Here is a 12,974-nt window from a genome sequence, read left to right as displayed (position 1 = left end):
TCCCCACGGGGTGACCGTGCCCCACGGGACCCTGCCCCACGGAGTGACCATCCCCACGGGGTGGCGGTTCCCGCGGGATCCTGCCCCACGGGGTGACCGTGCCCCACGGGGTGACCATCCCCACGGCGTGACCGTGCCCCACGGGACCCTGCCCCACGGAGTGACCATCCCCACGGGGTGGCGGTTCCCGCGGGATCCTGCCCCACGGGGTGACCGTGCCCCACGGGGCGACCGTGCCCCACGGGGTGACCATCCCCACGGCGTGACCGTGCCCCACGGGACCCTGCCCCACGGGGTGACCGTGCCCCACGGCGTGACCGTGCCCCACGGGACCCTGCCCCACGGGGTGACCGTGCCCCACGCGGTGCCGCAGTGGTTCGCGGTGCCCCCGCTGCCCCCCGGTACCGTAGCGGCTCCCGCCGCCCCCACGTGCCCCACCGCCCCCCGGTACCGGGCTCCCCCCTCCCCAATTCCTCCCCGAGCGCGGGGCGCATGCGCGGGGCGGGGCGGGGCGGGGCCGTCCCGGTCACTTCCTGCCCCCGCCCCCTCCCGCCTCCGCTACCGGCTCCGCGCGCCGCCGCCCGCTCCCACCGGCCCCGGCCCCGGCCCCGGCCCGCCGGTGAGTGCGGGGACGGGCCCTGCCGGCTCCCGGGACCGGCAGCCTGGGCTCCCGGCCTGGGGGGACTGACCCGGCCCCGGCCCCTTACCGAGAGCGGCCGTCCCCGTGCCCCGAGGTCCCCCCCATCCTCCTGCCCAGGGGGCCGGCCCCGTCCTTGGCCCCATCCCCGGCCCCGTCCTTGGCCCCGGCCCCGGCCCCGTCCTTGTCCCCCGTCCCGGTCCCCCTCGCCCCGGTCCCGCCGGGGCTGTACCCTCCTGTCCCCGTGCCCCGGCCTTGTCCCCGTCCCGGGGGGGCCGTCCCCGTGTGTGTGGGCAGGGCACGGCAGGGAGGGGTTGCTTTGCCCGGCAGGCACGGGGCAGCCCCGGCTTCCCGCTCCCGGGAGGGGCCGAGCCGCCCTTTACCCGGGGTGGGGGATGAGGACAAGCCCCCCCCCCCCCACCCCGCAGCACCCCGTCACCCATCGGGAGGCGGAGGGAGGGGGGGGGGGGTGGCGGGGAGCACCCTCGTTCCCTCGGCCCGCGGCTGGGCGCTCCGTGCCACCTCCCCCTTCCCCGGCTGTGCCCCACGTTTTGGGGTTCCCCCGACGCTGACCCCGGCACGGGGTACGCCCCAGCCATGTCGTTTCGGAAGGTGGTGCGGCAGAGCAAGTTCCGGCACGTTTTCGGGCAACCGGTGAAGACGGAGCAGTGCTACGATGACATCCGCGTCTCCCGCGTCACTTGGGACAGCACCTTCTGCGCCGTCAACCCCTCCTTCGTCGCCATCATCGTGGAGGCCAGCGGCGGCGGCGCTTTCCTCGTCCTGCCCCTGCACAAGGTACCGGTGACGATACCGGGGTGCTGGCGCGGGAAGGGAGTCCGCGCCGGTGGGTGACCCCCCACCACCCCACCCCGGCTTTGTCCCTTTGTCCCCAAGACCGGGCGCATCGACAAGTCGTACCCCACGGTGTGCGGGCACACGGGTCCCGTCCTCGACATCGACTGGTGTCCCCACAACGACCACGTCATCGCCAGCGGCTCGGAGGATTGCACCGTCATGGTGAGGGGGGCGGCAGATGGGGGGGGGGGGGCACAGGGAGAGGGGCGGGAGCGTGGCGAGGGACACCCCCCCCCCCCACTTTTGGCCCACTGCCCCCTCTGCGCCCGGCAGGTCTGGCAGATCCCCGAGAACGGGCTCAGCCAGCCGCTGACGGAGCCGGTGGTGGTACTGGAGGGGCACTCGAAGCGCGTGGGCATCATCGCCTGGCACCCCACCGCCCGCAACGTCCTGCTGAGCGCAGGTACGGGGGTGCCACGGCGGTGGGAGGAGGGGGGACGGGGATTCGGTGGGGGGGCACGTGGCCGAGGTGATTCCCCCACACGCGCGTGCGCTGCTCTCGCCCAGGCTGTGACAACGTGGTGCTGATCTGGAACGTGGGCACGGCGGAGGAGCTGTACCGCCTGGAGGGGCTGCACCCCGACCTCATCTACAGCGTCAGCTGGAGCCGCGACGGCGCCCGCTTCTGCACCGCCTGCAAGGACAAGAGCGTCCGCGTCATCGACCCCCGACGTGGCACCGTGGTGGCCGTGAGTCCCCGGGGGACCTGTCCCCTTGCCCCTATCCCCAGTGCCCCATCCTGCCCTGGGCCTCAGGGGGAGACCCCCCCCGCCAAGCCCTGCCCTTGACCCCTGGTGCGCCCCGCTGTCCTGTGTCCCTTGGGTGCCCCTGTCTGTGCTGGTGACCCCCGTCCCCTCCCCAGGAGAAGGAGCGGGCGCACGAGGGGGCTCGGCCCATGCGGGCCATCTTCTTGGCCGACGGCAAGATCTTCACCACCGGTTTCAGCCGTATGAGCGAGCGGCAGCTGGCGCTGTGGGACACGGTGAGGAGCACCCCGGGGGTCCCACGGGACCACGTCGGGGTGCCCCAAGGGGCTGACGCGCTGCCCCGCAGGAGAACCTGGAGGAGCCCATGGGGCTGCAGGAGCTGGACTCCAGCAACGGGGCTCTGCTGCCCTTCTACGACCCCGACACCAACGTGGTCTACGTCTGCGGCAAGGTACGGCCCCGCGGTGCCCCCCACCGTCCCCACCCCCCTCGCCAGCGGCTCCCACACCCGTGGACCCCGTTAAACGCCGTGTCCCCAGGGTGACTCGAGCATCCGGTACTTTGAGATCACGGAGGAGCCACCCTACATCCACTTCCTCAACACCTTCACCAGCAAGGAGCCCCAGCGGGGCATGGGCTGGATGCCCAAGCGCGGGCTGGACGTCAGCAAGTGCGAGATCGCCAGGTGGGCAGGGGGACATGAGGGGGGACAAGGGGGTGGCCCCCATGTCCCTCCCCAACCATGACCCGCTCTGCTCCCCCCCGGCAGGTTCTACAAGCTGCACGAGCGCAAGTGTGAGCCCATCATCATGACGGTGCCAAGGAAGGTCGGTGGGGACGGCGGGGACGCCCTGCCCCGGGGCACGGCAGCAGGGTGGGGGTCCCTGGCAGGGGGAAGGTGGCTGGGTGGGGGTCCCCGTGGGGGCTGCGGAGTGTCCCCGTGGGGGCTGTGGAGAGTCCCTGGGTAGGACATGGTGGCAGGGTGGGGGGTCCCTGGGTAGAACATGGTGCCTGGGTGTGGGGGTCCCCATGGGGGCTGGGTGGGCATCCCTGGGCGGGACACGGTGCCTGAGTGGGGTTCCCCATGGGGTCTGTGTGGGGTACCAGGGCGGGGGTCCCCACGGGGGCTGGGTGGGCATCCCTGGGAGGGTCCCGTTGGCCCCTCTGACGTTGTGTGTGTGGGGGCGCAGTCGGATCTGTTCCAGGACGACCTGTACCCCGACACGGCGGGCCCCGAGGCGGCCATGGAGGCAGAGGAGTGGGTGGCGGGACGGACGGCGGGGCCGGTGCTGGTGTCCCTGCGGCAGGCCTACGTCCCCAGCAAGCAGCGGGATCTCAAGGTGAACCGCCGCACCCTCCTCCACGAGAACCGCCCCCCTGCCGCCGCCGCCGCCGCCGCCGGCCCCACCACGCCGCCCCCCACGCCCCCCGCCGTGCCCGCCCCCACCCGCCTCAGCACCCCCCCGGCCCCGGGCACCGGCCCCTCTGCACCCACGGTATGTCGGGGGTGGGCGGGGCCTCTGGGGGTGGGCGGGGCCTCTGGGGGTGGGCGGGGCCTCTGGGGGTGGGCGGGGCCTCTGGGGGTGGGCGGGGCCTCTGTGGGCGTGGCTGTGGAGGGGTGTAGGGTGGGTGCAGCTGGGGCAATGGGTGGGGTCTTGGGAGTGGGCGTGGCAATGGATGGGTGGGGCCAGGGTGGGGAGGTGGGTGGGGCTATCGGTGGTGGGTGTGGCCATGCTGGGGTGGTGGGTGGGGTCTAAGGTTGGGTTGGGGGGGTGTGATGGGGCGGGGCCAGGGGTGGGGGGTGCCATGGGTGTGCTCAGGCTGGGGGGGGGGGCTGTGGGTGGGGGTGTCTGCAGAGGTGGGGCCAGGCTGGGCGTGGCTCTGGAGAGGGGGCGTGGCTCTGGAGAGGGGGCGTGGCTCTGGAGAGGGGGCGTGGCTCTGGAGGGGGCGTGGCTCTGGAGGGGGCGTGGCTCTGGAGGGTGTGGCTCTGGGGCGTGGCTGACGGCGGTGCGCAGGGCGGCGGGCGGCTGGAGGAGGTGCTGCAGGAGGTGGCGGCGCTGCGGGCGCTGGTGGCGGAACAGGGCCAACGCATCGCCCGCCTGGAGGAGCAGCTGAGCCGCCTCGAGAACGGCCACGTCTAGGGACCCCGCGTCCCCCCTCAGGGACCACCGTGGACGGGGACACCCCCCGCCAGACACACCCCCCACCCCCACCCCGGTACCCCCCCCTCCCCTCCCACCCGCCAGGGACCATGCCTGTGCCCCAGGGTCCCCCGAGCCCTCCCACCCCGCCCTGGGGTCCCCCCTCCGCTGCCGGGTCCTTCTCCCATGGGAGGGCTGGCCGCCCTTCTGGCAGCTCCCCCCTCACCCCCATTGCCTTACTGGGTGCTGCCCCCCCCCCCCAAATCATGGACCATTCCCCCCCTCCCTGTTCCCGTGTCCTCGGGCTGGGGGGTTGCTCCTGGGATCAAACACTACCCCCTGCACCCCCTCTCCCCACATGGGCTGGGGTCTTCCCCCCCTTTCCTGTGGGGCAGGGGCACGATCTGCCCCCCAACGGTGGAATATTGTCCCCCCTATATTTTGGGGGCTTCTTCCCCCTCCCTATTGTGTGTGTCCCCCCCCGTTACAGTGCAGGGTCAAAAACTATATTTTCACTCCAAATAAAGGACTTTATAAGAAAAGTGCTGGGTGAGGGGCCAGGGGCTGGGGCAGAGGTGCCCTGGGGGGGCCAGGGGCTACGTGGAGGGGGGGTTGCTATGGAGTTGGGGGGCTCGTTGTGGGGCCAGGGTGCTCTGATGGCTGCGGGGGACGAGGAGGGGACAGGAAGACGCAGCGGTCACGGGTGCGAGCGAGCTCGGGTGCGAGCTCACCCGCCTCAGGCAGGAAACGGGGCGTCGTGGCGGAGACGGCTCGTGTCCCGGGGGGATTTCCCCACCCCCAAAAGCAGCGCTGTGCCATGGGGTAGGGGACCCCTGTACGCGTGTGTCCCGTCGCCCTGCGCAGGGGGTCCCCTCGGTGTCCCCAGAGAGCCGGGTGTAGCCTTGGGGGGTGGGGGGGTCGGTGGTCTCAGGATGGTGCGGGGGTACCGGTGACCCCAGGGTCGTGGTGGGGAGCGGGGGGACAGCTCGGGGGGGGGGGGGTCCCAAAGCAGGTCCCCACGCCCGGGTTTCCAGGGCCCTGAGTGCATTTTGGGTAGGCGGGGGGGGGGGGGGTGCAGCACCTCGCCTCCCCCCGCACCGATACATCCGCTGCACGGGGGCAGGAAGCGCTGGGGGAGGCCCCAACACGGCTCGCACCTGCAGCACCAGGATCCGCTCTGGCAGCACCCGCTGATGGTAAGCACCCCAAAACCAGATGGGATGGGTGACGGGCTCTCTGGGACCCGGGGGGACCGGGTGGGGGGGCATCTCCCAGAATTGGAGTGAGCGGGAGTGGGGGGGGGGGGGGGCGCGGGGAGGCACTTCTCCAGCCTCAGTTTCCCCTGCTAAATCTGGAGGAGGTGGCTGTGCTTCATTCAAATGTGGTTCCCCGCAGCTGGTGCTGCACCGGGGGCTGAGACGGAGCGGGGGGATGGCCGCAGCAGCGGTGGGTCCCCAGGGCAGATCCCCCTCCCACAGCAGGGCTGGGGGGGGCAGTGGGGCTTGGCACTGCTGGAGCTGGGGGGCAGGTTTTGGGGGGGGGGGGGAAGGGAGGGTGGCACAGTGGGGCTGGGGGCCCAGGGGGAGGCTGTGGGCGCGGGGCTGGGGAAGGGGGGGGCTGAAGCCGTGGCCGGGGGGGTGCTATGGGGCTGCAGCACTGTGGGAAGGGGTGAGGGGTGCCGTGGGGCTGTGCAGCTGGGGAAGGGGGGGCTGGCCCCCCGTGCGGGGGCGGCAGGACCCTGCTCCTCTCCCCCAGCACCCACAGGTGCTGCGGCACCTGCCAACCGCAGCTTCCCGTCACGGGGCCGGCCCCGCGTCGGCTGGCCACCTGCCCGGCACGCACCGCCGGCGGGGGGGGGGGGGGGGGGGCACTGCCCCCTCCCCAGGGTCCGCTGCCCTTCGCCCCAGCCCTACCCCGCTTTCCGGGATGGGGCGGCCACCCCAGGGCTGGGAAGGAACCGGGCTGGGTGCCAGGCGTACGGCGGTGACTCCGTTGCCCTAACCCGCAGGCTGGAGCGCGGCGCTGCCTGCCGGCACCCGTGCTGCTGGCGTTGGCCGGGCTGGCGGCGGCGGGGGAACCGGTGGGGAGCCGTAACGACCGGGCGGTGGGGGCTCTGTTGGTGCTCCTGCTTTGCCTGGTAGTAGGGTTGGCCGTGGCCTGGCACCATCTCTGCCGGGTCTCGTCCGGCCGCTACCATCCCCGACCCATGGGCCGCCGGGTGCTGGCGCTGCTGCGGGGACGTTGGTACCAGCTACGGGGACGGGGTGGCCTCGCCATGCAGCCCTGCCGCGAGGGCGGGGAGATGGTGGCGGCGGATCCCCGGGATGAGGAGGAAGAGCTGATGCCGTGGAGCCAGGACCAGCGGCCGCAGGATGAGGAGGAGGAGGAGGAGGAAGAGGAAAATCAGAGGGAAGATGACGAGGAGGAGGAGCGAGAGGAGGAGGAGGAGGAGGAGGAGGTCAAAGCCAAGGCCGAGGCAGCCCCGGAGGTTGGGGAGAGCCCCCCGAGCGGGGGGCAGGTGGCGGGGGGCAGCGCCGAGGCCCTGCTCAGCGACCTCCACGCCTTCTCGGGGACCGCGGCGTGGGGGGACGCGCGGCCCAACGTCACCGCCCTGTGACATCACCGCCCTGTGACATCACCGCCCTGTGACATCACCGCCCTGTGACATCACTGCCCTGTGACATCACCGCCCTGTGACATCACCGCCCTGCCCCACCCAGAAGGGCCCATTCCGCTGCCTGCCCGCCCCAGCAGAGGCTCCTGACTGGCTGCACAGACCTGGGCACTGACCAATAAAAAAGCAGCTCTGCCCAGCTACGGCGTGGAGGGGGCGTGGCTTGGGGGAAAGTGGGTGTGGCCAAAGGAAAGGGTGTGGCAGGGGAAGGGCAAAGGTCCTGGGGAAGGGGCGGGGCCTGGGGAAGGGGCGGGGCATGAAGGGCGGGGATAAGGGAAGGGGCGGGGCCTGGGAAGGGGTGGGGCACAGTGCAGGGGGCGGAGCCTGGGAAGGGGCGGGGCGGGGCACAGTGCAGGGGGCGGAGCCTGCACCCCACCCTGGTGGGGCCCCCGATCTCCCCCCCCCGTTACCCCCCAGCACAGAACCACCACGGCCTCATCAAGTCTTTTAATTGGCACGTGTCCAGCAGCCGGGCCCACGCCTAACCCCGGGAGGGGGCCACACCCTGGGGGGGCCCTGCTCCCCCAAACACCACCCCCCCACACACCCCCCCCCGCCCACCCGACAGCAGCGCAAGCGGGCAGGGAGCCATGATGGGGGGGGGGGGCCGTGCCCACGGCAGCCCGGAGCAGAAGCAGCATCACGGGGGGCCCCCACCCCACCCCACGGGGGGGCACCAGGCCCCACCGGCACCGCGTGTCCTCCCCCATGTCACACTCCCCCCCTCCCCCAATCCCGCCCCCCCCACCCCACCCCTACCTGGGCACCCGCCCCCGGCCCCCCTTCTGCTTCTTGGCCCCCCCGGAGGTCTTGATGGGCAGCGGGGCCGTGCCCTCGGGCGGGGGGGGCAGGCTGGCCCCCAGCTCCATCGGCTCCCCCGCCGCCCCCGGCTTGAACGCCTCGAAGGGGGAGAACTTCACGGGGCTGGGAGGGGACACATGGGGGGGGGGGGTGAGGGGGGCACCCCGTGCCCGTGGCACACCACTGCCCACCCCGGGGGCTTCCCTTGCCCACCGGGAGTGGGGTGGGGTGGGGGGTGCTGCCCACAGAGCCCCTTCCCCAACCCCAGCGTGTGCCACGGGCACCAAGCCCCCCCATCCTCCTGACCCCCCCCCACCCCACCCCACCCCCAGCACTGTCCCCTCGTTCCCAACACCCCCCCCACTGCTGTGCCCCGCAGCACCCACCCCGCTGCCCCCCCCCCCCTCCACAGCCCCCCCCCGTGGTCCCGTGGGTACCTGACAGGGGTGCGGGGGCTGCTGTTGAGGCGGCGGGGGGAGCGCACCTTGGGCTGGAAGGAGAACCCCTCCTTGATGCTCTCCAGCACCGAGGGGGCCACGTAGGTGAAGCCCTGCGGGCAGAGGGGTGTCGGGGGGGGGGACCGATGGGTGCTGGGTCCCCCCCCACCCCACTGGAGGGAGGGGGTATGCCCGCTGCCCCCCGCCCCCCCCCGCCCCCATACCAGGAAGGCTTGGTTGGCGCTTTCGCTGATGGCGGCGTCATCCGGGCTGTCGACGGGCGTCTGGCGGGTGAAGCGGGTGTCGAACTGGCTGACGTCCTCCTCCGACTGCTGCGGGGGGGCAGGCGGTGGGTGCTCCTGTGGGTGCCCCCCCCCCCCCCAAAACGCGCACCCCACCCGCCCTGCCTCTGCCCCCCCCCAGCCGTACCAGGCAGGGTTTGAAGGGGGGGTCCAGCCTGCGGGCCAGCAGGTCCTCCCAGTTGATGTGGCGGAAGAAGGGCTGCTTCTGCAGGCAGCGGTGGGGAGGGGGTGTCAGGCGGGGGGGTGGGGGGTGTCCGCCTGCCACCCACCCCGCTGCCCGCCCCTGCCTGTACCTGCACATCGGCCGCGTCCCCCGGGCCCCCCCCAATCCGCTGGTTGGGGTTTCTCTTGAGAAACTGGAAGAGAAAGGGGGATGGAGAGGGGCATGAGATGGTGTTTTGGTAGGACCTACATAAACAAGTTGGGCGGGTGCCGTACCTTCTTGAGCAGGTCCCGCGCGTCGGGCGTCAGGTACGGCGGCAGCACCAGTTTGCCCTTGAGGATCTTGTCGATGGTCTTCTTACGGTTCTCGGCGGTAAAGGGGGGCTGCGAGAGGCACCGGGTGGCGAGGAAGAGCCAGGCGGGCGAGGAAGGCTCAGCATCACCCCCGTGGGGATCCCCCACCCCCCGGGGACCACCCCCCCCCCAACCTCTTCAACCCACACCCCCCCCACACACCCCCACACCTCCCCCCCTCCCACCCGGGGAGGAAAGAGCAGGAGTGGGACTTGCCGATCCTGTGAGCATGTCGTACATCAGGGCGCCCAGGCTCCACCAGTCCACCGCCCGGTTGTGCCCGCTGCGCACCAGGATCTCGGGGGCCCTGGGGGGGGGGGGGGGGGGGGGGGGTGTGTGGGGGGTGTGTGTGTGCAGGGGAGGTGTGCCCTGAGCTGGGGGCAGGGCGGGGAGGGGGGGGGGGGGGCCCAGGACAAGGGATAAGTGGGTGGTATGTCGTCCCCCCCGCCTCCTCCGTGCTGCACCCGCCTCACATGTACTCGATGGTGCCGCAGAAGGTGTGGGTGACGGCCCCATCGTGGATCGACTCCTTGCACAGCCCAAAGTCCGTCAGCTTGATGTGGCCTGAGGGAGATGGGGCGGGGTGGGGGGGTCAGCACCATCCCCAAAGTGTCCCCCCCCCCCGTGTCCACCCAAACCCCCTCCCCATCCCCAAGCCCACCTTGGCTGTTGAGCATGATGTTCTCCGGCTTGAGGTCGCGGTAGATGATGCCATGGGAGTGCAGGTGGCCCAGCGCCAGCGTGATCTCGCTCAGGTAGAAACTTGGGGGGGGGGGGGATGACTGTGAGCAGCATCGGGGTCCCATTCCCCCCCCCGCCCCCCCCATGTCCCCTCTCCCCATCCCTACCAGGCGGTGTCCTCCAGGAAGATGCCCTCCCGCTCCAGCTGCATGAAGAGTTCTCCACCTGCAACAAGACACCCCAAGCGGGACCCCCTGAGCCATCCTGGCCCCCCCACCTTGGTGTCCCCCCCCAAAACCCCCCCCCCCCCCCCCCCCCCCCCCCCCCCTTACCACTGAGGCACTCCAGGATGAGGTAGAGCTTGCCGCCCGTCTGGAAGGCGTAGATGAGGTCAACGATGAAGGGGTGCTTGACGGCCTCCAGGATGTTCCTCTCGGCCCGGGTGTGCGCCGTGTCCTTGGCGTTGCAGGCGATCTTGGCCTGGGGGGGGGAGGCGGTGAGCTGGGGGCGGGGGGGGGCTCCCCGAATGGTCCGGGGGGGGTCCGGGGCAGCGCTACCTTCTTCAGGACCTTCATGGCAAAGATCTTCCCCGTGTTGGTGCCCTGCACTTTGCGGACCTGGAACACCTGGAAGGATGGGGAAGGGGGGTGGTTTGGAGATGCCATCGGGCAGCACCGGATCCCCCTGAGCACCCCAACGCCCCCAAAGCCCCCACCCCCACCCCACCCCGGCGTGCCGTACCCCCCACCTTGCCGTAGCCACCCTTGCCCAGGACGCGGAGCAGCTCGAAGCAGTGGGGACCGATGTGCTCAGGGCCGTTGTTGACGCTGCTCTCTGAGATCTCGATCTCCTCGTAGTGCCCCACCGGCCTGTGGGGACAGCGGGTGAGAGGGGACGGACCCCCTGCCTGCCCCCTGCCTGTCCCCCCCTGCCTGTCCCCCCCTGCCTGCCCCCCCACTTACTCCAGGCCGTTCCCCCGGGGCTCCAGCTCCATCTCCTGTGGGAGGGAACCCACGGTCAGTGGCAGGCAGGGGACCCACTGCAGGCAGGGGACCCACTGCAGGCAGGGACCCATGGCAGGCAGCAGCTCCACTGCAGGCAGGGGACCCACTGCAGGCAGGGTGCCCGCAGCAGGCAGGGGACCCACAGCAGGCAGGGGACCCACTGCAGGCAGGGGACCCATGGCAGGCAGGGTGCCCGCAGCAGGCAGGCAGGCAGGCAGGCAGGGACCCAGGGCAGGCAGGCAGGCAGGCAGCAGGCAGGGTGCCCGCAGCAGGCAGGGGTGCTGTGCGCCGGCCCAGCCGGATGTTTTTGGGCTGAGGCAGGGCCCTGCCCAGCGGGATCCTCCCTCTGCCCGGCCGTGCGGGGGCAGACGGACCGGGACCCCCGGCCCCCGGTTGCCCCCCCCCCCGCCCCTGGCTGTCCCCCGGCCCCGCCACCGGCAGGACCCCGGGGTGCCTGTCCCGGTCCCCCCCTCCTTCAGCTGCCCGACCTCCTGCCCACCCGCCCGCCCGTCCGTCCGTCCGTCCCGCCGTCCCCAGCACCGCGCGGGCCCCGGTGCGTCCCCCCCCGCTGTCCTCGGTCGCCCCGTCCCCACCGGGTCCCGGTGCCGCTCACCCCCCGCCCGCCTCCATCCGCGCCCCCGTCACGGTCCCCCGTCCCCAGCCGGTCCCAGTGACCCCGTCCCCGTCCCGGTCGCCGCGTCCCCATCCCCGGTCCACGCTCCCCCCCATCTCCAGTCCCGGTGCCGCCCTCCCCCCCCCCCCCCCCCCGCTCCCCAGCCGGTTCCCGTCCCCGATCCCCGCCCCAGCCGGTCCCGGTGCTGGTCCCTCGCCCCGCCCCGGTGGCGGCTCACGGCGCCCAGCTCGGGCTCGTCCCCGTCGCTGCCCTCCTCGGTCTCCAGGTCGATGTCGAACACCCCCGCCATGACGGCGCCGCACCGGGACCCCGGAGGGACCCGCCCCGGTGGCCCCGCCCCTCCCCGGTGGCCCCTCCCCGGTGGCCCCTCCCCTCCCTCTCGTCACCGGGGGGGGAACCCCCGGCATCCCCGCCGCGGGGCACGCCGGGAGCTGTAGTCCCGAGGGGGGTCCCGGGGGAACGGCGGCGGCGGCGGCGGGGAGGGGACGCGCAGGGACAACGCCAGAGCCAGGCCGGCCGCTCACAGCCTTTACTGGGCACCCCCCGCTCGGCCCCGGGCTGCGGGGCTGCCCCGCCTCCGCCGCGTCGCTCTGACCTCGTCGGCGCCGCCGTGACGACAGCTGAAGGGGGAGGAACGCCCCGAAAGAGACGGAGATTTTCCGCCCCCCCCCCCCCCCCCCCCCCCCACCCCGCCCTGACCCAGCTCGGGGTCCACGCGGGTTTCTAGGGCACTAGTGGTACTGTGGGGCCGAGACGGCTGCGTGTTGCTGCAGGGCACTGGTGTTATTGTAGGGTCGCGGGGGCTACAGGGGCTGTGTGTTATTGTAGGGTCACTGGTGTTATTGTAGGGTCGCGGGGGCTACAGGGGCTGTGTGTTATTGTAGGGTCACTGGTGTTATTGTAGGGTCGCGGGGGCTACAGGGGCTGTGTGTTATTGTAGGGTCACTGGTGGTGTTGTAGGGTCGTGGGGGCTACAGGGGCTGTGTGTTATTGTAGGGTCACTGGTGTTATTGTAGGGTCGTGGGGGCTACAGGGGCTGTGTGTTATTGTAGGGTCTGGGGCACTACAGGGGCTGTGGGTTATTGTAGGGTCACTGGTGTTATTGTAGGGTCGTGGGGGCTACAGGGGCTGTGTGTTATTGTAGGGTCACTGGTGTTATTGTAGGGTCGTGGGGGCTACAGGGGCTGTGTGTTATTGTAGGGTCACTGGTGTTATTGTAGGGTCTGGGGCACTACAGGGGCTGTGGGTTATTGTAGGGTCACTGGTGGTGTTGTAGGGTCGTGGGGGCTACAGGGGCTGTGTGTTATTGTAGGATCACTGGTGTTATTATAGGGTCGTGGGGGCTACAGGGGCTGTGTGTTATTGTAGGGTCACTGGTGTTATTGTAGGGTCGTGGGGGCTACAGGAGGTGTGTGTTATTGTAGGGTCACTGGTGTTATTGTAGGGTCGTGGGGGCTACAGGAGGTGTGTGTTATTGTAGGGTCTGGGGCACTACAGGGGCTGTGGGTTATTGTAGGGTCACTGGTGTTATTGTAGGGTCGTGGGGGCTACAGGGGCTGTGTGTTATTGTAGGGTCACTGGT

At 71.6% G+C, this 12,974-nt stretch overlaps 3 protein-coding genes across 3 annotated transcripts; 2 read left to right on the top strand and 1 right to left on the bottom strand.

Annotated features, from left to right (window-relative positions):
* Positions 1 to 512: 512 nt before the first annotated feature.
* Positions 513 to 4,885, top strand: CORO1B (coronin 1B). Its single transcript, XM_075755476.1, has 11 exons — positions 513 to 619; positions 1,233 to 1,435; positions 1,535 to 1,657; positions 1,769 to 1,898; positions 2,003 to 2,184; positions 2,358 to 2,477; positions 2,549 to 2,653; positions 2,742 to 2,887; positions 2,972 to 3,029; positions 3,393 to 3,698; positions 4,218 to 4,885. Exons 2-11 carry the CDS (start codon positions 1,235 to 1,237, stop codon positions 4,341 to 4,343), a joined length of 1,497 nt encoding a protein of 498 aa, XP_075611591.1. The 5' UTR covers positions 513 to 619; positions 1,233 to 1,234; the 3' UTR covers positions 4,344 to 4,885.
* Positions 4,886 to 5,375: 490 nt separating this feature from the next.
* PTPRCAP (protein tyrosine phosphatase receptor type C associated protein) lies at positions 5,376 to 7,156 on the top strand. Its single transcript, XM_075753097.1, has 2 exons — positions 5,376 to 5,539; positions 6,352 to 7,156. The coding sequence occupies exons 1-2, from the start codon at positions 5,537 to 5,539 to the stop codon at positions 6,958 to 6,960; spliced, it is 612 nt and encodes a 203-aa protein (XP_075609212.1). The 5' UTR covers positions 5,376 to 5,536; the 3' UTR covers positions 6,961 to 7,156.
* A 616-nt stretch (positions 7,157 to 7,772) lies between these two features.
* Positions 7,773 to 11,753, bottom strand: RPS6KB2 (ribosomal protein S6 kinase B2). Its single transcript, XM_075755470.1, has 15 exons — positions 11,610 to 11,753; positions 10,717 to 10,751; positions 10,503 to 10,623; positions 10,312 to 10,380; positions 10,087 to 10,234; positions 9,922 to 9,979; positions 9,735 to 9,835; positions 9,547 to 9,637; positions 9,290 to 9,380; positions 8,996 to 9,103; positions 8,851 to 8,913; positions 8,685 to 8,762; positions 8,480 to 8,587; positions 8,256 to 8,368; positions 7,773 to 7,941 (listed from the first exon to the last, which is right to left on the bottom strand). The coding sequence occupies exons 1-15, from the start codon at positions 11,679 to 11,681 to the stop codon at positions 7,773 to 7,775; spliced, it is 1,425 nt and encodes a 474-aa protein (XP_075611585.1). The 5' UTR covers positions 11,682 to 11,753.
* Between the last annotated feature and the right edge of the window lie 1,221 nt (positions 11,754 to 12,974).

Source organism: Balearica regulorum, chromosome 5, assembly GCF_011004875.1.
Source record: "Balearica regulorum gibbericeps isolate bBalReg1 chromosome 5, bBalReg1.pri, whole genome shotgun sequence".
Taxonomy (NCBI): domain Eukaryota; kingdom Metazoa; phylum Chordata; class Aves; order Gruiformes; family Gruidae; genus Balearica; species Balearica regulorum.
Note: the sequence above shows the minus strand (reverse complement) of the source record. Positions and strands in the feature narration are given on the sequence as shown.

Bases quoted from the DNA above. Each gene is read 5' to 3' on its own strand.
- CORO1B (XM_075755476.1), top strand. From the start codon at position 1,235: ATGTCGTTTCGGAAGGTGGTGCGGCAGAGCAAGTTCCGGCACGTTTTC. The intron at 3,030-3,392 runs GTCGGTGGGGAC...GTGGGGGCGCAG, and splicing joins TCATGACGGTGCCAAGGAAG to TCGGATCTGTTCCAGGACGA. The intron at 3,699-4,217 runs GTATGTCGGGGG...GGCGGTGCGCAG, and splicing joins CCGGCCCCTCTGCACCCACG to GGCGGCGGGCGGCTGGAGGA.
- RPS6KB2 (XM_075755470.1), bottom strand. From the start codon at position 11,681: ATGGCGGGGGTGTTCGACATCGACCTGGAGACCGAGGAGGGCAGCGAC. The intron at 10,624-10,716 runs GTAAGTGGGGGG...CTGTCCCCACAG, and splicing joins CCCCGGGGGAACGGCCTGGA to GCCGGTGGGGCACTACGAGG. The intron at 10,235-10,311 runs GTAGCGCTGCCC...TCCCCCCCCCAG, and splicing joins CCATGAAGGTCCTGAAGAAG to GCCAAGATCGCCTGCAACGC.